This window comes from Sus scrofa, chromosome 16 (assembly GCF_000003025.6).
Source record: "Sus scrofa isolate TJ Tabasco breed Duroc chromosome 16, Sscrofa11.1, whole genome shotgun sequence".
Classification (NCBI taxonomy): domain Eukaryota; kingdom Metazoa; phylum Chordata; class Mammalia; order Artiodactyla; family Suidae; genus Sus; species Sus scrofa.
Genome location: NC_010458.4, coordinates 6,081,746 through 6,107,536, shown reverse-complemented (window position 1 = coordinate 6,107,536; position 25,791 = coordinate 6,081,746). Strand labels below are relative to the sequence as shown.

The 25,791-nt window shown below is 45.0% G+C and overlaps 1 protein-coding gene across 1 annotated transcript in view; it reads left to right on the top strand.

Moving 5' to 3' along the window:
- Positions 1-25,791, top strand: part of MYO10 (myosin X) — a 238,375-nt gene that overhangs the window by 37,949 nt on the left and 174,635 nt on the right. Inside the window, exon 2 of the mRNA XM_005672397.3 lies at positions 13,275-13,373. Within this exon, the coding sequence (XP_005672454.2) occupies positions 13,275-13,373 (99 nt within the window). The remainder of the gene's footprint in view (positions 1-13,274; positions 13,374-25,791) is intronic.

Below are 25,791 nucleotides of genomic sequence, written 5' to 3'. Positions count from 1 at the left end.
CAGAATCACAAGCATTGTATTCTGTGGCTTTTCTGGCCTGTCATATGCCAGGTGTTGTATACCAGGTGTGTTCTCCTCGTGTCTTGTACCTGCCTTCTGACGGGCAGGACTGTATCCTTGGAGAGGAGTCTTGGATTTCAGCCCACATTTGTGATGGAGATATAACCTGGCATTGCCGCTTGGCTGGTGGATATGCTGCCTTTTTTTTTTTTTTTTTTTTGGTCTTTTTGTCTTTGTTGTTGTTTTTGCTATTTCTTGGGCCGCTCCCGCGGCATATGGAGGTTCCCAGGCTAGGGGTTGAGTCGGAGCTGCAGCCACCGGCCTACGCCAGAGCCACAGCAACACGGGATCCGAGCCGCGTCTGCAACCTACACCACAGCTCACGGCAACGCCGGATCGTTAACCCACTGAGCAAGGGCAGGGATCAAACCCGCAACCTCATGGTTCCTAGTCGGATTCGTTAACCACTGCGCCACAACAGGAACTCCAATATGCTGCCTTTTAAAGAAAATGTCTTTCGTACCCAGATCTCTATGGAACCCGAGAAGAGATGGAATGGGTTTTGGCACGGGGGAAAAATAATTTTATTTAGATAAAATCTTGATAGATGGGAGTTCCCGTCGTGGCTCAGCAAGTTACGAATCTGACTAGTGTCCATGAGATGTGGGTTCAATCCCTGGCCTGCTCACTGGGTTAAGGATCTGGTGTTGCTGTGAGCTGTGGTGTAGGTCGCAGACGTGGCTCAGATCCTGCGTTGCTGTGGCTGTGGTGTAGACTGGCAGCTGCAGCTCGGATTTGACCACTAGCCCAGGAACAACTTCTCATGCTGCAGTGTAGTCCTAAAAAGCAAAATAAAATAAAACAAAATCTTAATAGGTATCGCATGGAACAAACACAGTCACTTAATGTCATTTAAAACGCTTCCTCTTCAGCCTCTCCCACCCCCACCCCATCACCTTCCCGACTAGGTAGAGCTTGTCTTTGTAAGTTATTTTTAAGTGCTTCATAGCTGGAAAGCAACCAAAGTTGTACTTTTGGTGGTTTGGAGGCAAGGTCGGTTCCCATGGTTAGTTAAACCAGGCCTGTGTGTTCTTAGGTTCTGAGGCGGGGCGTTCAGAGGAAAGTGAAATTAAAGCCATACGATGGCTGAGAGCCATCCTGGGTGTGACCCTGGAGGGTGCTGGAAGCAAGACCCCAAATATAGATACTGCCACGTTGTGTCGAGGGCCCTGTGGCTTTGGAGCGAGTGCTTTGGTAAGCCGTCTCGTGGGATTTTCTTGTGCTTGTACCACAGACAAATTAGATGATGCCCTGTTTTGTATGGAAAAGTCGCAGGTGATGAACAGCTGTCTGAGCTACAGGTCGTGGCACTGGGATTTGAGCCCACACTTGCCGGAGCAGCATCCAGTGTGATTCCTTTGGCCTCTTTCCACTCAAGTCTTAAGCGGCCCTGCCTGTCTGTGAGCAGCCGGGTTCCTGCAGGTGTTACCGTGTGTTCCCTGGGCAGTGAGCAGGGCACTGCGGTGGGATTTGGGATTGTGAGTGAATTAATACTTACCCCTCATCTAGTGTGTCCGGCCCTATTCTAGGTCCTGGGAGTTCCTTGGCAAGTACAGCAGACCCCGCCCCCGGCCCCCATCCTGGTATAACATATGATAAAAGTCCTGGTATAACATACATCACCTAGTCAAAGTGCTAAAATAACTCTGGTTTTGTTGTTCAAGGGAAGGCATTGTAAAACTAGTTGTGGGCATTTACATGAGTCTTTTTTTTTTAAAACAGCTGCACCTGCAGCATATGGAAGCTCCCGGGCTAGGGGTTAAATCCGAGCCACAGCTGAGGCCTATACAACAGCCATGGCAACATCTACGACCCATTGCCTCTGCTTTTGGCAACGCTGAATCCTTAACCCACTGATCCTTAACCCACAGCGAGGCCAGGCTTGAACCTGAATCCTCACACGACACTGTGTGGGGTTCTAGCCTTCTGAGCCACAATGGGAACTCCTCCATGGTTCTCTTGGTGAGTGAATTGCTTTCTAGGTGTCTTCTGAAGGTCCTCTAGCAGCCATTTGTCTGCTGCAAAAATAATAGCTGCTATTCCTTTGTTTGTAAATGATAGAGACTTGGTAAAAGCCAGTGAAAACTGAAAAGGGGACTTTCTTGGTGTCTGTAATGAGGGAGATCAGGAGTGAAGCTGGCCTTTGGGATTGGAGCCATGACTTGAATGAGGTCAAGTAGGGGCCAGCCTCCTTTCCTTGTAGCTGTTTGTTTCTCTCCCCTCTCCTCTGTTTCATTTGTGAGATAATTTGCATATCACAGCAGTGAGCCTTTTAAAGTATCCAATTGAGTGGGTTTTGGTGTGTTTGCTAAATATGGTATTTGTATATTATTAGCATATGTTAATCTATACAACTAGTTGTGCAGTCATCACCATTCTCTACCCTCAGAACATATTCATCACTCTGGAAAGAAACCCCACACCTGGGAGTTCCCTGGTGGCCTGGCAGTTAAGGACTTGGCATTGTCACTGCTGTGGCATAGATTCGATCCCTGACCAGGGAACTTCTGCATGTTGTGGGCGTGGCCAAAAAAAAAAAAAAAACCCACAAAGAAAACCCCACACCTATTAACAGTTACCCTCTGTTCCCAGTCACTGCCTGCACCTGCCCTAGGCAGCCAGCAATCTGCCCTTTGCCTCTTTGGCAACCAGCAGTCTGCCCTCTGTCTCTATAGCTTTACCTTCCAGGCATTTCATACACACAGAATCATACACTGTGTGGTCCTTCTTGACTGGCTGCTTTCACTTAGTGTCATGTTTTCAAGGCTCATCCTTGTAACATGTTTCAGTTCTTCACCCTTTTCATCCCTGAATAATACTCCCTTCGCTGAATGTACCACATTAAAACAAAAATCTGTTCCTCAGTTGATGCCTGTTAAGGTGGTTTCCTCTTTTGGGGCTGTTGTGGAAAATGCTGCTGTGAACATTTGTATACAAGTTTTTGTGTGGCCATATGTTTTCATTTCTCCTGGGTATATATGGCTGGGAGTGGAATTCCTGGGTCATAGAGTAACTCTGTGTTTAACTTTTTGAGGACCTGCCAGACTGTTTCCCACAGCAGCTGTGCTGTTTTACGTTCTCACCAGCGTGGTAGAAGGGTTCTAGTTATTTTCATGTTCTCACCAACATGTTATCTGTCTCTTTGGTTGGGTTAGATGATCTTGTAAGCATGTCTGACTTCAGGAAGTACGGTTTTATGAACAACGTGAAATGTTTTTGAAATTCAGTAAAATTCCGCAAAGGAATCCATCGTATGTATAGAGCTGGAACGAGAAATTGCTGTTTTAAGTTTATTTACTTCCTACTGTGTCCTTGGGTCATTCATTTTTATGAAGTAATGACAAACTCCTGTTCCAAGTAAGTGTGTGTGTTTTTTCTAAAAACAGATGGTAGCCAGAACACAGCCAGGATTTCATGAGATTATCTTAAAAGTTTTTGTTTGTTTGTTTTTTTTGGAAGAAATTGTTCTTGTCAAGAATAGGAAAGGACAAAACTCTAGGAAATAAGAGGTAAAGGACCTCTGGTATTAGGTGCCACAAAAGAGTGAAAACACCTTGTGATGGTCTTTTATTATCCCTTCTGTATCTCCTACTGTTTCCACTAAAAGGAAGAATGGAATGCAGTTCTAAAGCCAGCTGTTTTGTTCTGTGTCCCTCAGAGAGGATTTCCCACTAGTTTTTGAGAGTTTGGGGGACAGATTTATTCCTTTTATAAGGTCTGTATGGCTTTCTCCCAAGTTCCTACTTCTCCTTCTTCTGCTCCTCCTGGTGCGTAGTAACTTTCTTTGGAAGAACGACTCTAGGAAAAAAGTATTATAACAAGCATAGAGTTACCTCTAACATACTGTAAATATTTTAGAGCAGAAAGGATTTTATATACTGGTGAATCTTTCAGAGTCCCTGGTACATAGGAGAGGACTCAGACGATGCTTTCGGGAAGAATGGGCTTGTGGAAGGGTGGTCAGATAGATGATGGATGGATTTATGGGTGAAAGGATTTATAGATGATTGAATGACTTTTAGGTTGTTGGCTGATTATTTAGGTCCCTTTTCTTTCTCTCTCTCTCTCTCTCTCACAACCACCCACGACATATAGAAGTTCCCAGGCTAGGGCTCAAATTGGAGCTGCAGCTACTGACTTGCCATGTCTGTGACCTACACGACAGTTCGCAGCAAAGCTGGATCCTTAGCCCACTGAGTGGGGCCAGGGATCGAACCCACCTCCTCATGGATACTAGTCAGGCTTGTTACTACTGAGCCACCATGGGAACTCCCTTTGGGTCCATTTCCTGTTTTCTTTTCAACATATATGTGTTGGTTATGTGATGATTGGTTAACTAATGGAATAATTTGGTTTTTATTCCTGAGATTGTCACATTCCTGCATGTCTGAGATTGTCTTAGCAACTTGGAGATGTCTTATTTCTTACCATGTTCAGTTGTTTCTGGGATTATTTCTAGTCCCTATCGTTTAAAAGAGTAACTGAAACATTGTCTTGAGGCATTTGTGAGGAAGGTAGGGAAAAGCAGAATATAAAACCAGGACAATTAGTTGGTGAGTTGGAACTCTGTAATCAGGGGAATAAACTCCTTAAAGAATAACAAGTTTAGGAGTTCCTGCTGTGGCACAGTGGGTTAAGAATCTGGCTTTTTTTGGAGTTCCCGTTGTGGCGCAGTGGTTAACGAATCCAACTAGGAACCATGAGGTTGCAGGTTCGATCCCTGCCCTTGCTCAGTGGGTTAAGGATCCGGCGTTGCTGTGAGCTGTGGTGTAGGTTGCAGACACGGCTCGGATTCCGCGTTGCTGTGGCTCTGGCATAGCCTGGCAGCTACAGCTCCAATTAGATCCCTAGCCTGGGAAACTCTTTATGCCGAGGGAACGGCCCAAGAAATGGCAAAAAGACAAAAGAAAAAAAAAGAATCTGGCTTTTTTTTGCAGCATTGCAAGTTCGATCCCCAGCTTGGTGCAGCACATTAAGGATCTGATGTTGCCAGAGCTGTGGTGGTAGGTCATGCTGCAGCTTGGGTTCTCTCTCTGGCCCCTGAACTTTTCATATGCTCCAGGTGGGGTTTAAAAAAAAAAAAAAAAAGAGTTACAAGTTCAAAAATTGTGTGTATTGCCGCTTAGCATACTTTGTTTTGGTTTTGAGCTTGATTGGGGGTGGGGAATATCAGTTGGCCTTTGTATCTTTACCTGGGAACATTGAGCTGAGGTTAGTTTACTATTGGCAAAACTTTTTCCTGTTTTCTTCTTTTTTCCCCCTTTCCACCTCCTACTGTAGAAGTGCTTTTCATGATATTTTCTGCCTGGAGGCTACCACTCGTGGTGGTGACGGAGGTGATCTTATAGGTGGACAGTAGGAAAGAGTATGGATGTCACGCGAACCCTCTCGCTAAAGGTCCAGAGGCAAGGGACAAGTTGTGAACTTTATAGTGGTGATGTAGGCAGGCTCCGTTTACAATCACGCTGTTTTTTATGTGTGTTTATGGTAGATGTTTGGGACATTGCACATCTTCCTGTGCGAGTACGGCTATGAATCTATAAATGATCCCAAGGCCCATGGGCAAGCCCAAGAAATGATGATGATGACATAGCTGACAGCTACAAATGCACTACAGCTACAGATAGCTGGACAACATTCCTTATTTTTTTTCTTTCTTTTTTCTTTTTAGGGCTGCACCTGTAGTATACGGAAGTTCCCAGGCTAGGGGTTGAATTGGAGCTGCAGCTGCAGGCCTACGCCACAGTCACAGCAACACCAAATCGGAGCCTCCTCTGTCACCTATGGTGCACCTTGTGGCAACGCCAGATCCTTAACCTACTGAGCAAGGCCTGGGGTCAAAGCCACATCCTCATAGATTACTAGTCAGATTGTTAATCTGCTGAGCCACAGTAGGAACTCTTACATTCCTTTTTTAGGGCCACGCCTGCAGCATAGGGAGGATCCCGGCTAGAGGTCGCATCGGAGCTACAGCTGCTGGCCTACACCACAGCCACAACAACACAGGATCCAAGCCATGTCTGCAGCCTACATCACAGCTCACAGCAACACCAGATCCTCAACCTACTGAGCACGGCCAGGGATCGAACCCGCAACCTCATGGTTCCTAGTCGGATTTGTTTCCACTGCACCATGATGGGAACTCCCCTACATTCTTTATTTTAAAAAGCAGTGCCTTGCCTTGGAGTTGTCTTGTGGCGCAGCAGGTTCACGATTGGCATCGTCATTGCAGTGGCTCCCAGTCACTGCTGTGGCGTGGGTTCCACTCCTGGTCTGGGAACGTCCACATGCCGTGGGCATGGCAGAAAAAAAAGTAAAAGCGGTGCTTCTCAAGACTTCTCTAGGCCAGTCAGGGATGTTCCACAGCACTTCTCACATCAACTTGGGGCGTGATTGCGGTGGGGTGCAGGATTGTGTCTGTGAGTTCTGAAGAAGAGGGTCAGCAACGCGTTTGCCTCTGGAATTTAATGGTGGCATCTGCTCTGATGGCTGTAGAACAGTTGTTCTTGGCATTGCCTGTTATAGTAAACCAGCACCGTTGCTGTCCCACAGCCATGGTGACATGTACAGACTTGGGCTCCTTCTCACACACGTATTTCTGACATTTGGGCTGTGGGCTCATGGCCTCCCGTTATTCCTTTTCCCTCCTCTGCAGTTGGTGCCGGCCAGGCATTAGCGGAGTTCTGCTCTGTCTGTTGAGGACAGAGCCTGAAACCACCCAGGTTCCATACAGGGCTGAGCAGAACTGGGCACTTGGAATCAGACACAGTTGTGCAGGAAGGCGTGCCAGCCTCAGGTCTGCCAGCTCACGGTCATGAGGAAGAAGTGAGTCAGGGGATTGCTGAGCCCTGTGGATGCACAGACCACCCACTGCCGTGGGGATTTGCAAGTGACTGTGGCTGCCCAGCTTGCTCTGCTTTTTCCAGGTCCCCTCCCGAGGGGCGCCGTCTCCACCGGGGAGCCTTGGTTTCCACCTTCCCCTTTTATTTCCAAGCCTCTTGGGCCTGCCCCCAGCCAGGAATGCTCCTTTGTCCCAGCTGCTTGTGTTCACACTGCATATTTCATTCTCACTCTTCTGCCTGGCGATGTTCTGCTTCATGCCCCGCCCCCTGCCCCCCAATTTCCAAGCACTTGGACAAATTTTGCATTGAGGTTTGCAGGCACTTGGGGGTTGAACTTGCTCCTGGGGCGAAAGAGCAGGGGTTTTGGATGGGTTTTGTCTCTGCAGTTCCAGTCATCTGCATAAAAACGTGAAGTCCGTTCTAAAGGTGAAAAGTGCATTCAGAAAACCTAAAACGGCACAGTGGACAGAGGCGGGAAAGGAGAGGGTCCCCCTGGTACTGCCCTCCAGCTGTCTGCCTGGGACCCCATTCTTTCCTTCCTGGAAGGGAGGCCCCCTCCCTTCCTCCTGGAAGCACCAGCCAAGGTCACCGGAAATTAGCTCTGCCCCAGGTATACTGTGTCTGGGCTGATCCTCCTGCAGGAGGTTGTGGAAATTCCTAGAATCGAGAGCATGGAGTCTGCTTTCAGTTAATGGTTTTGAAAACTCCTTCAAAGTGGCTGTGGCTCTAGAACATCCTGCTATTCTAGACAAGGGTTCCCACCAGGACAGTCCCCTCCCCCATCACAAATAATTACCTCCCCAAATGTCAATAGTGACGAGGTTGAGGAGCCTGCTTTAGTACTTCGTATGTTATAAATGCCTCCTGCCCTTTGAGTAATAAAGATTAGAAAACAGAAACATCTGTTAAGTCGATGACACGGTATCCATGCTTCCAACAACAAAGATGATTCTAAAACAGGAGAGTTCTCACTCACATGTGGGACCCTCCCCAAAACACCCCCAGTTCACGATACAGAGAACAGATTAGTGGTTGCCAGAGGTAGGGGTGGAGGAGTTGGGAGAAGAAGGTCAAAAGGGACAAACTTCCAGTTATAAAATAAATACGTCCTGGGGACGTAGTGTACAGCGTGGTGACTATACTTAATAACACTGTATCGTGTATTTGAAAGTTGCTAAAAGAGTAGATCTTAAAAGTTCTCTTAGGAGTTCCCGTTGTGGCTCAGTGGTTAATGAATCTGACTAGGAACCATGGGGTTGCGGGTTCGATCTCTGGCCTTGCTCAGTGGGTTAAGGATCTGGCGTTGCCGTGAGCTGTGGTGTAGGTCGCAGACGCGGCTCGGATCCCGTGTTTCTGTGGCTGTGGTGTAGGCTGGTGGCTACAGCTCCGATTAGACCCCTAGCCTGGGAACCTCTACATGCTGCGGGAGCGGCTCTAGAAAAGACAAAAACAAAAACAAAACAAAACAAAAGTTCTCTTAAAAAAATTAACTGTGTGGGGTTGATGGATAATAAGTAGATTTGTTGTAGTGGTCATTTCTCAATATGTAGAAAGAAATCATTATATTGTATACCCGGAACTAGTGTTCCATGTTACTTATACGTCAATTAAAAAATGTTGTCTAAATCCTTGTACCAACATACATCACCTACATCCCATTTCTGGAATTCAGCGTTGTCAGGAACAGGGAAGCTCCTCCCCCATGTCTGAGTCTATTAGACATCTTCTAGGTGAGGTTACTTCTTTAGTAAGTCATTGCATTTAAAGCTGAATCTACTCCAGATTTAAATAGTCGTCTTAATTTATGTTATCCATTACAGAGTTATTTGACAACTTTGCCTTTAAAAGAGCAGATTACATTTCAGGAACAAATTATGACTTTATGGCTTATGTTGTTGGAGACTCCTGAACTGTGGTACTTAACATGGGCCAAGCAAGCAGTTACGGGAGAAAAATAGGTGTGGTGCCCTGTTTTGGGTCTGCGGACTGAGTTGTGTGTTTGGCTAAAGAATGTTCTCTTTTCTGTGAATCTGTCATTAGAACATGCCACACAGCATGGTATTTAAAGTCCATCATCATTATCTCTTTTTAGGGTTGTTTTCTTACCTTATTTTTAAACATTTTTTTTTTCAATGTTCAGGAAAGAAAATCATTCTTAAAATCAGAGAAATGTAGTTGTTTTTTAAAAAACTTTTTTTTTTAAAAGTGGGGCAACAGTATGTTGAAATCTGTGATAGTGATTTTTTTTTTTGTTTGTTTGTTTTTTTTGTTTTTGTCTTTTTTTTTGCTATTTCTTGGGCCGCTCCCGCGGCATATGGAGGTTCCCAGGCTAGGGGTCGAATCGGAGCTGTAGCCACTGGCCTACACCAGACCCACAGCAACGCGGGATCCGAGCCGTGTCTGCAACCTACACCACAGCTCACGGCAACGCCGGATCGTTAACCCACTGAGCAAGGGCAGGGACTGAACCCGCAACCTCATGGTTCCTAGTCGGATTCGTTAACCACTGCGCCACGACGGGAACTCCTGTGATAGTGATTTTTATCTTCCTTACCTTAAATTAGGATCAGCAGATTTTTTGTGCAAAGCATCAGAAGGTAGATATTTTAGGCTTTGCATTGCTACGTTGTGTTTCCCTGGTAGCAGGAAGGAGCCAGGTACAACTTCTTGCCCGAGGAGGCACAGCAAGTCACAGACAGTTGGCTGGGGATTTATGATAATCTTCTAGGGGTGGCGTGGGGCAGTAATGGAGATGAAGATGCCCTGTACCACAGCCTCTTCTGGGCATGAACTTGGATGAGTCTCCTGTAGTATCTGAGCCCTCCAGTCCATGTTAATGAAGAGCAGGACTTAATGGACCCAGGACCCATCTTCAGAGTTTTAACACAGCTCTTACATGTAGTCATTAGGGGTTTTGTGTGTGTGTGTGTGTGTGTGTGTGTGTGTATCTTGACACTACCATTGCTCAATTATAGAAACATGATTGGATTTTCCCATTATGGAATAGTTAAGAATGTTCATGTACCATTGAGAAGTATATAGGCTGGGAGATTAAATTTTTTAAAGGATTTGAAGTGACCAAGGTATAATTAGCATACAATAAAATTCACCCATTATTGATTCACAGTCGAATGAGTTTTAGTGCATTTATACAGTTGTGCAGCATCAGCACAATCCAGTTTTAGAATAGTTTCATCCTCCCTGGCCCAGGTCCTTTTTTGACATTCAGGCAGTGTATCTCCTGGCCCCCACACCCTAGCTCTGGGCGTCTCCTCATCTAGTTTCTGCATCTGTGGATTTGCCTCTTCCAGAAATTTCATATATATGGACCCCTCTAATAATGTACTTTTTTGTGTGTAGCTTCTTTCGCTTGGCGTCATGTTTTTGAGATTCATCCTTATTGGTGATTCTGTGATTTTTTTTTTTTTAATTATTGTTACTAAGGCTTCCATTGTGTAGATGTATTACATTTTGTTTCTATACTAGTTGATGGGCATTTGAGTGTGCAGACAAAAAACTGTTGCCTGCCATTCCCATAAAGAGTGAATGTTGCCCACTGTCAGCCACTGTAGCTGCCCCCAACGGTGCACCCTGAGGGGAATTCAGGATGGAGAAAAACAGGATACTGGCCTTGACCGTTAAGGTGCATATCTAAGGAACAGTTTCAGTGACTCCAGACTCTTGCATCTTTACATACATAGAAAAGCACTAAAATCTTGAGATGTCTGGCTTTTGTGATGAGCAATAATCTTTTGATATTCAACTACGTTTTTTCCCCCCCAGCAAAAACTCCTATATATCCTGGCTCCTCCTTCACCTCTTCACACCTGTAAACTCAGAGCTGAGAGGCTGTCTCCTGTGCTGTAGTCCTCAGTCACCGCTCCCCCAATAAAATGTAACTCACAACTTTTAGGTCGCTCATTTTTCTTCAGTCGACATGTGATTTCCTAGTATTTGACTATTCTGAATGATGCTGCGATGAATATTTGCTTACAAGGCTTTTAAAAAACTTTAAAGTAGATGGATGTCTAGGAGTTGAATCGTTGGGGACGTATGGTCAGATTATGTTTCGCTTTTTAAGAAACTGCCAAAGTGGAAGTACTGTTTTATATCACCATCAGTTTCTCCATGTTGTCACCAACACTTGGTATAGTCAGTCTGTTTTTTAATACAGCCAGGAAATCATTTGTTGGCACTGGAAGAATGGAATCTCTCTGAACGTCTTTTTTGAAGAAGACATGTATTCCGAGCCTCCCTATCTTCCAGAATTGCTCTGAAAGATCAAAGAGACGGGAATTTATGTGCAAGTGCTTTGTCTTGTAAAACTGTTCCGGGTGATTATGTGCAGGAAAGCTTTTGGAAGTTAAACTTAACACGTATCTGTCTCAGATTAAGATGAAAACATCCCAAGTTTTAATAAAATGTGTATTTTATGATCTAACTTGTTCCACCTGCTTTTCAAGGCATATTTTTACTCCGATGGTGATTCTTCTCCCTGTGCTAGGAGCTTTCTCCATATGCCTGCATTGTACATTAAATTATCAGCCTTCTTTACCAATGATAGAATATAATGGTTTGCATGTGGTGGGCACATTTTTCTTCCCCACTCAAACTCAGATGGTCTGGTAAATGTCTGTCTGTTAGTTCGTTTTCAAATGCCTGTGGGTGGCCTCTTTTCTGAACCTGGGCATATGTGTTCTGTTCGAATAGAATGGAAGCAGAAAGTCTGGGGGCTGAGAGAAACTATCGAGAACAATCTGTGTAAAAGTATCCGTTTCACCAGTTTTCCTTTGCAATTCTGATTCTATGAAAATTGCTGTTTAAACTTTTTCCAAGAACAAAGGGAGTGTTTTGCATGCATTTCCCTTCCTATCTGTGGAAGATACCTACTGCTGCAGGTTTAGGAAAACTGGCCAGTGGGCTCTAGATTTGAAGTCAGGGCTGGGTTTTGTAAAACGTGCTTATCAGTGGCTCTCCACACATGTTAAGACCTTTGGACTAAGGAAGTTGAACTGTATGTTTGATTATGTAGGACTGTGTCTACAAAGGGCTTTATAATACTTTCAAATTAGTTGACAGAACGTTGTAAATCAACTATAATAAAAAATTTTTAATGAAATTCATCAAATAAAAAAATAGTTCTTTTAAATTAGAAGATGAACCATAACCATACTAATCTGAATGGCTAGTGAACACCCAGTAGTTTCTTCAGACTTTTTATTTATTATCCTTGAAAACCAGCACTTTTTATGTTATAAAATCAAAGAGGAAATGCAGCCTTGAAAAGCTAAATGTTATAGTTGTCATTTCATTTGTCCAGTGGGAAACTAAAAAAGGGAAATGAAATCAGTGCCAAAAAATTATAGCTCAGGTTATAACAGGAAGATCTGGAAGTTGCTATGTCTTGGGCTGTAATCCCAAACTTTGGGGTCCTTAAGTGTCGGAATCCAACCAAAGTTCTTACCAGTGGATTAGGCGCTGATGTGTACTACAACTTAATCCGTCTTTCGGAGAGTCCAGGTGACACGTGGATTTGGTACAGATAGGAAGTCAGTGAATTGTCCTGATGCTCCCACGTTGACAAGTGCACGGGGCTCGGACCCAGGAACGTGGGAGCCTGAAGACCCCCAAGAGTTCTCGCTCTGGGCTGAGGCAGTGCAGTGACCTGGTGAAACCTGGGGTTTCTGGATGTGTGATGCTGGGCAAGTTTATTTACCTCTAGGCCCACTTCTCCATCTGTAAAATGGGGTGATCATGGCGCTTGCTTCACAGGGTGTGTGTGAGTCAAGTGTGATAATCCACGCCAGTCAATTAGACTTTAGTACTGATTTCTCTGTACTTTGTTTTCTTTCTCACTGGGGCTCTTCCCAGCCACCCTTGGGGATAGTTAAGGCTCCTGGTGATACTTGCTTGGAAGATTCATTCCTTGCTTGTTTGAGAGAGACATTTCCTTTTCAAAAGGGGATTTTTTTTTTTTTTTTTTTTTGTCTTTTGTCTTTTTTGTTGTTGTTGTTGTTATTGTTGCTATTTCTTGGGCCGCTCCCACGGCATATGGAGGTTCCCAGGCTAGGGGTTGAATCGGAGCTGTAGCCACCGGCCTACGCCAGAGCCACAGCAACTCGGGATCCGAGCCGCGTCTGCAACCTACACCACAGCTCACGGCAACGCCGGATCGTTAACCCACTGAGCAAGGGCAGGGACCGAACCCGCAACCTCATGGTTCCTAATCGTATTCGTTAACCACTGCGCCACGACGGGAACTCCAAAAGGGGATTTTTAAGGAATGTAGTAGTTCTAGTCATTTTAAGGGTGGTGTTTTAGCACGAAATGCAATCCAAACTCACAGTTAAACTCTGTTTGTTTTGTTTACAGGGAACACGGGTCTGGCTGAGAGAAAACGGCCAGCATTTTCCAAGTACTGTAAACTCCTGTGCAGAGGGCGTTGTCGTCTTCAGGACAGACTATGGTCAGGTGAGCTCATGTCTCTGCAGCTTCTGACATCCATCTTCGGCTTCCTTGCCCCTATGTAAGGGCAGGTGTCCTCACTCCTCCCACCCTCATACCTTAAACATCTTCTCCAAGTGATGAAACAAAACCCCAAAAGGACTATGTAATGCACAGCTTGAGTTTGCGGGAGATGGCAACAAAAAATTCTCCGAAATCGAAATCAAAGTGTTCCATCCAGTCCCGGATGGAAGAGACTACACCTGGCTGGTGTCCTTGCTGAGGATCAGGAGAAATCAGGAGTGTAGAGTGCAGGCAGTTTGAGAACAAAGTTCACATACACTGATAACTGCTGATTGGCTTCATTACCACTTTCCCTGAAAATTTGCAAACTCTCCTTAATGTTGGAAATAGCAGCCTTCCAGTGAGACTATAGCAGTGTCCTGATCCCTGTAAAACAAGATGAACCAAAACACCAAACTGAGCATCCTTGTCCACCTTGCAAAGCTACTGAAGAAGCGCCCTGTGTTTGTGGGAATCACTGCTCCAGGTTCCCCGTTCTTGAGGGAAAAACAAGTGCAAAGCCCCATCAGCAAAAACAAAATTTGTGAATTCAGAAACTGGTTCATTGATTATATTTGGAAAATTGTGAAGGAAACTCAGCTTCTCCATTTTATTAGGAAACTAATTTTAAAAAAAGTTTTAATTGAAGTCTAATGATTTACAATGTGTTAATTTCAGGTGTATAGCGGTGTGGTTTGGTTATACATACACATATACACACACATATGTGTGTGTGTATTCTTTTTCAGATTCTTTTCCCTTATAGGTTATTACAAGATATTGAGTATGGTTCCCTGTGCTATACAGTAGGTCTTTGTTGTTTATCTCTTTTATATATAGTAGGGTGTATCTGTTAATCCCAAGGAAGTCAATTTTAATCTTACAAATGGGTCCCTCCTTCAGAGACACATATTAAAATTTGAGACGTAAGAACTAAAAGGACATCATATGCCAGTATTTGAAACTCATAGTTTCTGAATTTCTTTTGCAAGTTGTTTTGAGAACAGAACTTCGGCGTCAGTGATGTGCACTTGGTAGAGCTGCTTGATAGATCAAAACCTTGAGCAGAGATGGTCCACGTGGTGGTACCTTCCTTGTTTCTCAGCTGAATGAGCAGTAATGTTTCTGGGCTACTTTGCAATTGTGTAGTTTCTTTTACATCTGAGAGTTTTGAATGACTCTTTAGTATTTATCTGGTGAAGATAAAGCTGTGGGAGGGTGGATTTGGAGTGAGGGTGGGTGCAGGGATTGGGGGCCAAAGAGACCACATGTCTCATGGTCACTGCTGCCCAGCCTGGTCTCTTCCCCATCAGGTTCTCAGTAGTATGGGAAGAGCTATTAAACCGAGGACTGAGTGACCTGGCCAGCATTTCTCCGTCTTGCCTTCACCCCACCTCTCCTGCCTTCTCATGTTCCCCAGAGAATTCAGTTCCTTTTCAGGCCTTGTAGGTGCTTCCCAAGATGATATAAAAAAGGAAAACGTATTTAAACAGTGTACCTGACTTGACCAACCTTAATGGATTTCTTTTCTTTTGGGGGGACTTATTTTTTAATCCCAAAGATACTTTTCTTTTTTCCTCCACCAAAAATTATGGCAGAGAAGACTTACTGTTAAAATTCCACCTTAGCCATGTGGAGGTGGACGGTGCAGTGTTTAAAACACGCACGTCACTGGACATTAGAGCCCTAGAACTTTTTCATCTTGCAAAGCTGAGCCTCTGTACCTCACAAACGCTTCATTTCCTCATCTCTCCACCCCCAGCCTTGGTAACTACCTTTCTACTATCTGTCTCTGTGAATTTGACTGCTTTAAATACTTAGGAGCAGAATCATACAGTATTTGTCCTCTGTTGCTACTGGCTTGTTTCACTGGCTGACAGGGCATCTTTCAGGTTCTGAAGATGCTTTCTGTTCCTATCGAATGACGCTTTGCTCAGCAGAGGCTTCTAACAGCCACTGGCAACCTCTGGGTGCTACTTACTGCCTGGAACATGTGGGCTGCGGTCTTGGTCACATGACATCCTTGCCAGCTGGTCGATGGGCAGCCCTCCTTGAGGTGGGTGTGGAAAGGGGTGGTCAGGCCTTTCCCTCTTGACAGTATTTATGGACTGTGGGTTTAAAAAGAGCTGAACCAGAAAAGTATATATACTTAAACATGAAAACAACTCCCAACTTTGACTTCAGATCTTTAATCGGTCACCCAGTCCTTGGTCTTACATTGTCTGCTCTGTCATTCCCAAGTGTAACAGGTGTAATTAGCTTGGCGACCCATGTAGGAAATACAGGGTTTAAAATATGAGAAAAGTGAGACAGGTTGGAAAGACGTGGATCTGACGTGGATCGGGAACTGGCAGTGGCCACAAGATTGTAGTTTCTCTCTCCTGACTTAGTTCTTCGTCTCCTCACATCTCAGGTTCCCTGTGGGACATACAGGCGTGGCCACCAGAGATTAGGAGAAGTTTGTTAACCCGTCCTGGCGCCTGGGACAGGAACACCCACTCTTTAACTGGGCAGGGATAGATTCTTGAAGGAATTAGGGCCAAAGATGTAAAGCCTGGCCTTGTCCTGGTCAAAACCGGCTGTGTTAGCTTTTCAAGGTATTGGCTAATTTCAGCCCAATTCGATGTCAGGTTATTGGTGTTTCTGGGGGGAAGGGAAAATGGAGAGTTGTTGAATGCATAAAATATTTAATTTAATTTATTCTTAGCCCTTCTTTTTTAATTTCTTTAATTGTTTTTCGTTATGGTTGATTTACAATATTCTATTGATTTCTGCTGTATGGTAAAATGACCCAGTCATTCATATATATATATATATATATATATATATATATATATATATATATATGTATATGTATATGTGTATATATATGTGTGTGTGTGTATATATATGTATATGTATATTTCTTTTTCTCACATTATCCTCTATCATATTCCATCACAAGTGACTAGATATAGTTCCCTGTGCTACAGCAGGATCTTGTTGCTTATCTACTCCAAATGCAATAGTCTGCATGTATGAACCTCAAACTCCCAGTCCATCCCACACCCTCCCTCCTTCCCCTTGGCAACCACAGGTCTGTTCTCCATGACCATGAGTTTGTTTCTTTTCTGTAGATAGGTTCGTTTGTGCCATATTTTAGATTCCAGGTATAAGTGATATCATCTGGTATTTGTCTTTCTCTTTCTGACTTCTTTCACTTGGTATGAGAGTCTCTAGTTCCATCCATTTTGTTCTTTTTTATGGCTTAGTAGTATTCTGTTGTGTATAGGTGCCACATCTTAACCCACTCATCTGTCAGTGGACATTTAGGTTGTTACCATGTCTGGCAATTGTGAATAATGCTGCAGTGAACATAGGGGTACATGGGGTACAACATTTTAATTTTGGAAAATGGAAAAGTTCTGAAGATGGATCGTGGTGATGGTTGCATAGCAGTGCCAGGGTCTTTAAAGCCTGAGCTGTATACTGAAAAATGACTAGAATGGCAGATAGTATGTTAGTATGTACATATAACCACAAGAAGAAAAAGATATCAGTGTTTGAGGTCAACTGGTAACTGGTAAAACCTGTCAAATGCGTATTTTTCTGTATCTTTATAAACAATTTCAGTAAAAATTTTTGTTACCAAAATGTGACCATTTCAGAGTCCGTAGGCAGCTTACAGACTATTAGTTTAATTACCCTTTGGTTTAGAGAAGTGCATCCCTAACTTTACAGTACAGGACTCACTCGGGGTCTGGTTCCTGATGCAGCTTCTGATTGGCAGGTCTGGGGTGGGGCCTGAGAATCTGCATGACTCACAAGCTTCCTGTGGAGTGTGGATGTGGCTGGTCCAAGATTCGCATCTGAGTAGTGAAGATTCCCAAGATACTGCCTAGACCTGCTTTAGCGTCGTAGTTACAGTGAGGAGCAGGAAATACTCAGTCCCCCTAAGTGTCCCACCAGGGCCACTGCTATGGAGGAAGCAAAGGGAAGGAAAGAGCTTCAGGTGTAAAATTTCTTCTAGGCCTTTAGAAGCTTTTCTGTTCTCTGTCTGTCTCCACCCCCAATTCCAGCAATCATTTCGCCTCAGGTGCGTCCAGGGATTGTGCTGGCTGCAGTGAAGTTAGGTCTCGGGTGAATTAAAAAGAGGTTTTCAAATCCCATTTAGTGTTGGAAACTCAGCAGAGCCACAGGTAACTAAAATCCCAAAATGGGGCCGTTGGGGACATGAGGCCGTAGGAGAGAATACTCTTGTTTTTGGTGTGAGCACCCAAGAGCCCTCTTTCTTATTTCATTCAGTCTCAGTGTTTTGCACATTCACTCAGCTGTTTCGTTTTGTTTGGGGCCAGGGAGATAGTTTTATATTCATCTAAAATTCCAGTGCAGGAGTTTCTTTTGTGGCTCAGAGAGTTAAGAACCCCACTAGTATCCAAGAGGACACAGGTTTGATCCCTGGCCTCGCTCAGTGGGTTAAGGATCCGGCATTGCTGTAAGCTGTGATGTAGGTCGCAGATGTGGCTCAGGTATGGCTTTGCTGTGGCTGTGGTGTAGACCGGCAGCTGTAGCTCCGATTCAACCCCTCGTCTGGGAATATCCACATGCCGCAGGTGCAGCCCTAAAAAGACAAAATAAAATAATAAAATAAAATTCCAGGGAGTTCCTGTTGTGGCACAGCAGAGACGAATCTGACCGGTAACCATGAGGTTGTGGGTTTGATCCCTGGCGTTGCTCAGTGGGTTAAGGATCCGGCATTGCTGTGAGCTGTGGTGTAGGTCACAAACACAGCTCAGATCCCTTGTTGCTGTGGCTGTGGTGTAGGCTGGCAGCTACAGCTCCGATTCAACCCCTAGCCTGGGAACCTCCATGTGCTGTGGGTACAGCTCTAAAAAGAAAAAAAAAAAAAAAATCCAGTCCATGCTAAAATGTAAGCTACTATAGGTGGGTCTCAGGAATACAGAGGACCAGAACATTCCCATTCAACTCATGCTGTCAACTTCTGCTGTCCTTGTTGTGAAGTGTTTACAGATAGGAAGAGAAATGTTCAAGTGACATGGTCACCTTGCTGAAAAAATTCAGTTGGGACCTCTCAGGTTCAGCGCATACGGGTCTGGTCAGCACGGGCTCGGAAAGTTAGAAATGGCTTTGTCTTTTTGCACCGTGGGCTTTGGACGGAGTTTTAGGAGAGCACCACGGTTCTGCAGGGTGCAGATTTGGCTGAAAAAGACCCACCCTGGTGAAAAGGGTAGGGTGGAAGTTGGCATCGAATGTTTGTCTTTTCTGAAATGTTCACGGGCATGTGGGCCATCACCAAGCACTCTTTAGGAACACTGCAGAATTGACTACGTTCTAAATGATTTTTCACTTTGAGAATCAACTATTTTCTCTTCTGAAAAAAGCCTAATTTGATCGCTTGGAAATAGCTTAGAGGGATTGTCAATTTAACTAATGAATTTTGGGGGGTAGTTGTTTAACTTGCCCCAGTCAACTTAACCCAGTTACTCTCTGTGGCAGTCCTGTTGTGGCTTCTGAAAGGTTTTACTCACTGGGGAATTAATCGTCTCAATCTACAAGTTATTGTCCGCCTCCCTGTCTTTCTCTTCTTATTTGCGCCAAGTATAATTAGACTCAGTTTTAAAAGTTCTTCTTCTCATTTTATTAATCCACAAAAAAGCCATTACAGTGCCTGGTACTTTCAAGTTGTTCCCCCCAACCCCCACCCCAAGACAGTCAGACTTCCTCAGGCCACACAGGAAACGCAGCCCTAATGATTTATCATCACATCTCTCATTGAAAGCCATCTCTAACCTTTTGGGTTTGATCTTGACTTTGTCCTATTGGCCTTAACACTCTGGGCCCAACTTTGTGAAACTTGATGATAGGTCAGTGTAGTGATTTTTTTTTTCCCCCATTGCATTCTGGGGTCATTTTCACAGAGTTTCTGCTCTGCCCAGCTGCTTTTCTTGATTTTATATCCTTTAAAAATATTTTCGATTATTTTTTATTAGAGTATAGTTGATTTACAATTGTGTCAGTTTCTTCAGACAGCATAGCGACCCAGTCATACATATATTCATTCTGTTTCTCATGCATCTTCTATCATGTTCTGTCCCAAGAGGTTGGACACAGTTCCCTGTGCTGTACAATAGGACCTCATTGCTTATCCATTCTAAATATTCCAGCTACTTTTCTTTGCTTCCCCACCCCCCACTGCTTCATTTTGCCCCCATGGGTGTCTTTGTGTGTCCCTTGACTGTCTTGTGGATGTGGCAGCTTTTTGGCCTCTCCATCCCCCCCACACCCTCCTCTCCACCCCCATACACTTCATCTCTCCACAACCCCCTCCATACACCCCCTCTCCACGCCCCCCTCACCTCTCACACCCCCTTTACACCCCCCTCTCCCTGCACCCCCCCTCTTACCCCCCCGCCCCCCTCCACACCCCATGTAGGGCCACTCCTGAGTTGCAGAGAAATCTCCCCAGGCCTGTCGAGCGCTGGAAAGTTGACCACAAGGCAGCCCAGCACGTCTCCCATCGCAGAGCTGCGAATACCACCATGTGACCCCCTACCAGTGATCAGGAATCTGACAGCTAGAATTAAATAATTTCAGCTGTAGGTGGGAACAGGTCGGATCTTGGACCACTGAAGAGATGTGGAGGATGCTGGCTATTTTAACCAAGTTAAGAATTTCATCTGAAAGGGAGCTGACTGCACCCGCTGCCCCCGAGAGCCCAAGCTGCATTCCCGGCTTCACACGTGGAGCCAGCTGTTGGCCGAGGCAGCTGCCCGAGTAAAGAGGTCTCACCCACCAGTTCCTCATCCTTGAGTGGGTGGGGAATGGGTGAGCAGCAGTTGGCACCACCCCCATGTGTGGTGGCGCCGTCTGGGGTCCCCCCAGGGCAGCTCCCATGAATGGTGGGGGTAGGAGTGGGAAAACCAGCAGGGAGACAGCTAAACTCAGGAAGATGGGGGAGAACGCGTTCGGGGACAACATTGATGATGCGAAAGTCGTGTCATTAGGGTACTTTGACTCCCAGAGCCAAACTCTGGGACAGCAGGGCAGATGCTTTCTAGTCGCCTGACCTGCATGTCATTCCCTCACTTTGATGTTGTTTGAAAACAAAAAAAGTGCATTCTGTCCCCTTCTCAAATTTTTTTATCTCCTTTTTGGTAAAGAGAAACATTCTCCTATTAATACACTTCTGTGGGAGACATCTTGGCCGTCTTTTTTCCTCAAAGGGAAAAAAAACATTCTGTTTTCACTCCCATTGGCCTCTCCAGGTCTCAGATGTCCCTTGTGTTGCAATTGGTCCTTCCATCGAAATTATGGCTCAGTTGAAGCATATGACGTCACCATCCCTAAGCAGTGAGAGAGTTGAGTATCAGACATTTCCTGTGGTTGAGCCTAAGCATCATTAATTGCCTCTGTTTTAATTGTGTGTTTTAGCTTATCAGTTGTCTATGATTTAAAGATAGTTTTTTTTTTTTTTTTTTTTCCCCCCTGATGGCATGCGGTGAAGTTTAACAAAGTTGCTTTTTTGGCAGTCCAGCTAAGCTGAGAGGCAGATATATCCTTAAAACAATACACAGCCCTGGCTTTTGGGGTATCACTGCCATCTTGAAGTCTGTTTGTGTGTGTGTGTGAACAGCTGTGACATTTGTATTCCTTTAGGGAAATTGATTTTTTTGGACAGGTGTGTAAAAGGTTTGCTGTGATCTCTGCTGCAAATGTCCAAATTTGAGTTGAAAGAAAAATGAATGGATAAATATACAATTTATTTTATGTTTTTGAATTGAAACTTGGGTTTTCTTGTGTGTGTGTTTATTGTGGTAACTATAAATTTCATAGAATTGACTAATTGGACTGTTTTTGAGTGCAGTTCAGTGGTGTCAATTACATTCATAATGTGTGCCACCATCACCACTGTTTCCAAAACCTTTTCATCACCTCAAACAGAAATGCTGTACCATTAAGCACTAACTCCCTATGCAGTTAGTTTTTAGACTACTGTCCTCTTGAATAGGTTTTCTTGGGCTGCTTCTGGATATAAAAGTGCATTAGAGAGTCTGGTTTGGGAGTTCCCATTGTGGGGAAGTGGAAATGAGTCTGACTAGGAACCATGAGGTTGAGGGTTCAATCCCTGGCCCCGCTCAGTAGGTTAATTAAGGATCCGGCATTGAGCTGTGGTATAGGTCGCAGACAGGCTGGGATCTGGCGTTGCTGTGGCTGTGCCCTAGGCCGGCGGCTACAGCTCTGATTAGACCCCTAGCCCGGGAACCTCCATATACCACAGGTGCGGCCCTAAAAAGACAACAACAACAAAAAAGTCTGGTTTGTATCCTTTCTTAAGGAATAGACACCATCAAGAAAGAACTGCCGTAGACCTGGCTCCAGAGTCCAGGGGTGGAGAATTGGATGGTGACTTGGCTCTGTTGACCACCAAGGGGCATTTGGCATTGACCTTGTGATGTGTGCAGGGGAGGATGTGCTGCCCTTACGGTGGGTGAAGAGCCCTTCTCAAGAAGAAGGTGACCGCACAGGCATCAAAAAGCAAAAGGGGGAGTTCCCGTCGTAGCGCAGTGGTTAATGAATCCGACTAGGAACCATGAGGTTGCAGGTTCGATCCCTGCCCTTGCTCAGTGGGTTAAGGTTCTGGCGTTGCCGTGAGCTGTGGTGTAGGTTGCAGACACGGCTCGGATCCCGTGTTGCTGTGGTTCTGGCGTAGGCTGGCAGCTACAGCTCCGATTCGACCTGTAGCCTGGGAACCTCCATATGCCGCGGGAGCGGCCCAAGAAATGGCAAAAAGACAAAAAAAAAAAAAAAGTAAAAGGGAAGAGGGGCATGCTGGTGACAAGTAGCAGATAGTTTTTAAAAAATCAGATGTATTTGCTTTCCTTTGTTCTTTTTGGATCCAGCTGTTATTCTTGGAATTCATTTCCATCCAAACAGTGCAGCTATATTAAAAAGCCAGCACTGAGCTGGGAAACTCTCAGATTCTCTGTACTTTTCCCATGTTTTGCTCTTTCATCCTGGAAATACCCATCTCTGAGATGGCGATTAACACTAGCCCATAGAGTGTCTTAGAATCAGAAGCCTATACTCCAGAGGAGTTCCCCTTATGGCTCAGTGGTAATGAACCCAACTAGTATCCATGAGGCTGCAGGTTTGATCCGTGGCCTTGCTCAGTGGGTTAAGGATCTGATGTTGGTGTGAGCTGTGGTGTAGGTCACAGATGCAGCTCCGATTCAACCCCTGGCCTGGGAACTTCCATATGCCTTGAGTGAGGCCTGAAAAAGAAGAAAAAAGTCTATGCTCCAGAGACGGCATCACTGGGGCTTTGTCTGGTGTTAATTTTTTGTCCAACTTACTTGGTTTAGAGTGAAAAAATTGCTTTTATGCCTGAAAAGCCACGTGACTGACTCTCTAGAACTCTTCCAAGAATCTGGTTTGGCATCTTGTGGCTTAAAGATGGAAAGTCAAATGTTTCCATTAATTTTCACTCTTGCGGACTATAGGAGCAAAATAATGTCCTATTATTAATACACTTAGCTCCAGAAAAAAACACGTGTGTATTTGTAAATCTGCCCAGCTCTGCGTGGACACTAGCTCATTGTAACTTGGCAAGTGATGGTGTACACGCGCACACACACACTGTCTCTCTCATTCTCTCTAAATGATTTTGCAGGAGAGAGCCACTGACCTCTGCCTTAGGTCATGACCTTCTGTGGTTTCCTGTCCCCCATTGAACCACCTTGCTGACTTTCTCCTTTGTGGCTGTCTCTCCACTTTGGCCTCTTCTGTCCTCCCTGGGTCTGTTGACTGAGCCTCCTCTTCCTGTCCTTTAGGCTTAGTCTGTTGATTTGAACCCAAGTCTGCCTCCGACTTCCCTGTGCCTCCCATTTTCTGTCCACTTCCTATTTTCAGACTCTGCTCCAGGCAGCTCAGCTGACTTGTGCCTGTGCAAGTCCGGGGTGTGACCAGGCCCTGCCTGTAACCCCTGGGGATCCTGAGCCTGTGTTGCTAGTGTCCAGGCACATAGAGAAGGGTTGACATTTTGTACCATTGGACCCATGGTTGCTTTCAATTTTATGGTTTGTTTAGCAAATCAAATTGCTCATACTTGAAGGTAAGCAGGATACTGTCATGCCTTGATACCCATGAATATTAAAAATAGTCAGCAAATTAATGCTGAATACTAAGCTTGGACCAGGTGGTAAATTATGACAGAGAAGTGATGAGGAAAACTGGCTAAATCAACACTCAATTTTTTTTGACGCTTAACTACCACACCTTTATTGTAAGCATCATTTTATGAAAAATGTATGTGAGAGTTCCCATTGTGGTTCTGTGGGCTAAGAACCCTACATAGTATCCGTGAAGATGCGGGTTTGATTTCCTAGCCTTGTTCAGTGGTTTAAGGATCCAGCATTGTCACAAGCTATGGTGTAGCTCACAGATGCAGCTCAGATCTGGAATGGCTGTGGCTGTGGCGTAGGCTGTCAGCTGCAGTTCCGATTCAACCCCTAGCCCAGGAACTTCCATATGCCACAGGTGCAGCCCTAAAAAGAAAAAAAAAAAAATTTAAAACAATGTATGTGAAGATGTTGAAAACAAAAACAGTTTGGAAAAATTATCTTCAGGAGTCAGACATGTCACCATTTAATGCCGGGTATAATTTCGGTAGAAAATGCAGAAGCAATGTATCAGAGCAAATATAGGCAGTTGTTGGTTTGTGACTGAGGTAGAGTACATTTCAGAAATTCATGTGTAGACCCATCATTTGGAATCAGTTTTCCTAAAGACTCAGTGACATGTGTGGGACATTGTTTACCCAGTCTGTCTACAAAGACCTCTTTGGGTACCACCTGCAATGCAAGACTTGGGGTGATGTGAAAAGTCCTCTCTTGCCTAAGTCCAGCTTTAACCATGTGTTTGTTGGGTTCCAGCCCAGGGTGCCACTGTGGTGAGATTAGGGAACCATATGATTGCCTTCCTGGGGAGCTTTGGGCAAGGGGGTGCCCCACTTCTAAACCGTGTCCTCCTCATGAGGGTCGTTGTTTGGGATGTGCCAAGGGAAGAGGGTACCATTTGCTGGGTGACATCTCTATGAGGCACCATGCTGGTGCATCTTACCTCTCTCTGTCCTGTTCCATCCTCACAACTACACTGTGAAGAAGCCATGATCAGCTGTCTTTACTGACATGAAACTTGAGCTTGCACAGGATAACATGTCCATGAGCCCACACTTGGTCAAGGATGAGTTCAGAGAGTTGGCTTTGGATCCAGAGTGGATCCGCTTTCTGCTTGATCACATTACTTCCTCTGGAGGAGTGTTGAGGTATGACAGGGTGAGACCACTGATGGGGGTTGTTGCCTGTTTACCTTCTCAGACCCTGTGACTGCCCATCCTGGCTTTTCCCCAAGTCATTTCTGTTCTTTCCTTGGGCCCCTGGGTCCTGGAGTATCTTTGGCTCCTTTCGGGTCATGACCTTTGTGCTTTCTTTTTTTTGTCTTCTGTCTCTTCAGGGCCACACCTACAGCATGTGGAGGTTCCCAGGCTAGGGGTCTAATCAGAGCTGTTGCTGCCAGCCTATGCCAGAGCCACAGCAACACCAGATCTGAACCGCATCTATGGACCTACACCACAGCTCACAGCAGTGCTGGATCCTTAACCCACTGAGTGAGGCCAGGGATCAAACCTGCAACCTCATGGTTTCTAGTTGGGTTTGTTTCTGCTGTACCACAACGGGAACTCCTGTGCTTTCTTTTGAAGTTACTCTTTAATAAGATCAGTGGGTTCTGATACCACCTCCAGTTTCCTCCTTTATGCTGGCCTTCCCCCTTTATTTTGTTTTATGGCTCCAGGGAAATGGAAGGGTCAGTGAAAATCTCCTTTTTCATTTTAATGTTTCATCATCTTGTGTTTGCAATCTCACTTCCACACTGTTGCTTCTGATGGAATAGTTCTCCGCCCTGGATGCACATTGAATTTGCTGGGAGGCTTTTACCAAGAGCCTTGGCCCTACCCCCCCAACAGTGAAATCAGTCTCAGCTGGGGCTCAGCCTGCTGTGTGTTTTGAAAAAGCTATCTGGGTGCCATTTAATAATCAGTCAAGGTCAGAACTATTTCATGAAACGAATGAGCCTCATATCAAAGTGGTACATGGAAAGTGGTTGAAAAACACACTTCGGCATACTGGGCTTAGGAAAAGTTCACATTACCTGTGATTTCTAGGCCTTGGTTTTTTCCTGTACAGCTTCTTTAGTGGATACCTTTTCATTTCTTTTTTTTAAAGTTTTTTTTTTTGGAGTTCCCATCGTGGCTCAGTGGTTAGCGAATTTGACTAGGAACCATGAGGCTGTGGGTTCGATCCCTGGCCTTGCTCAGTGGGTTGGG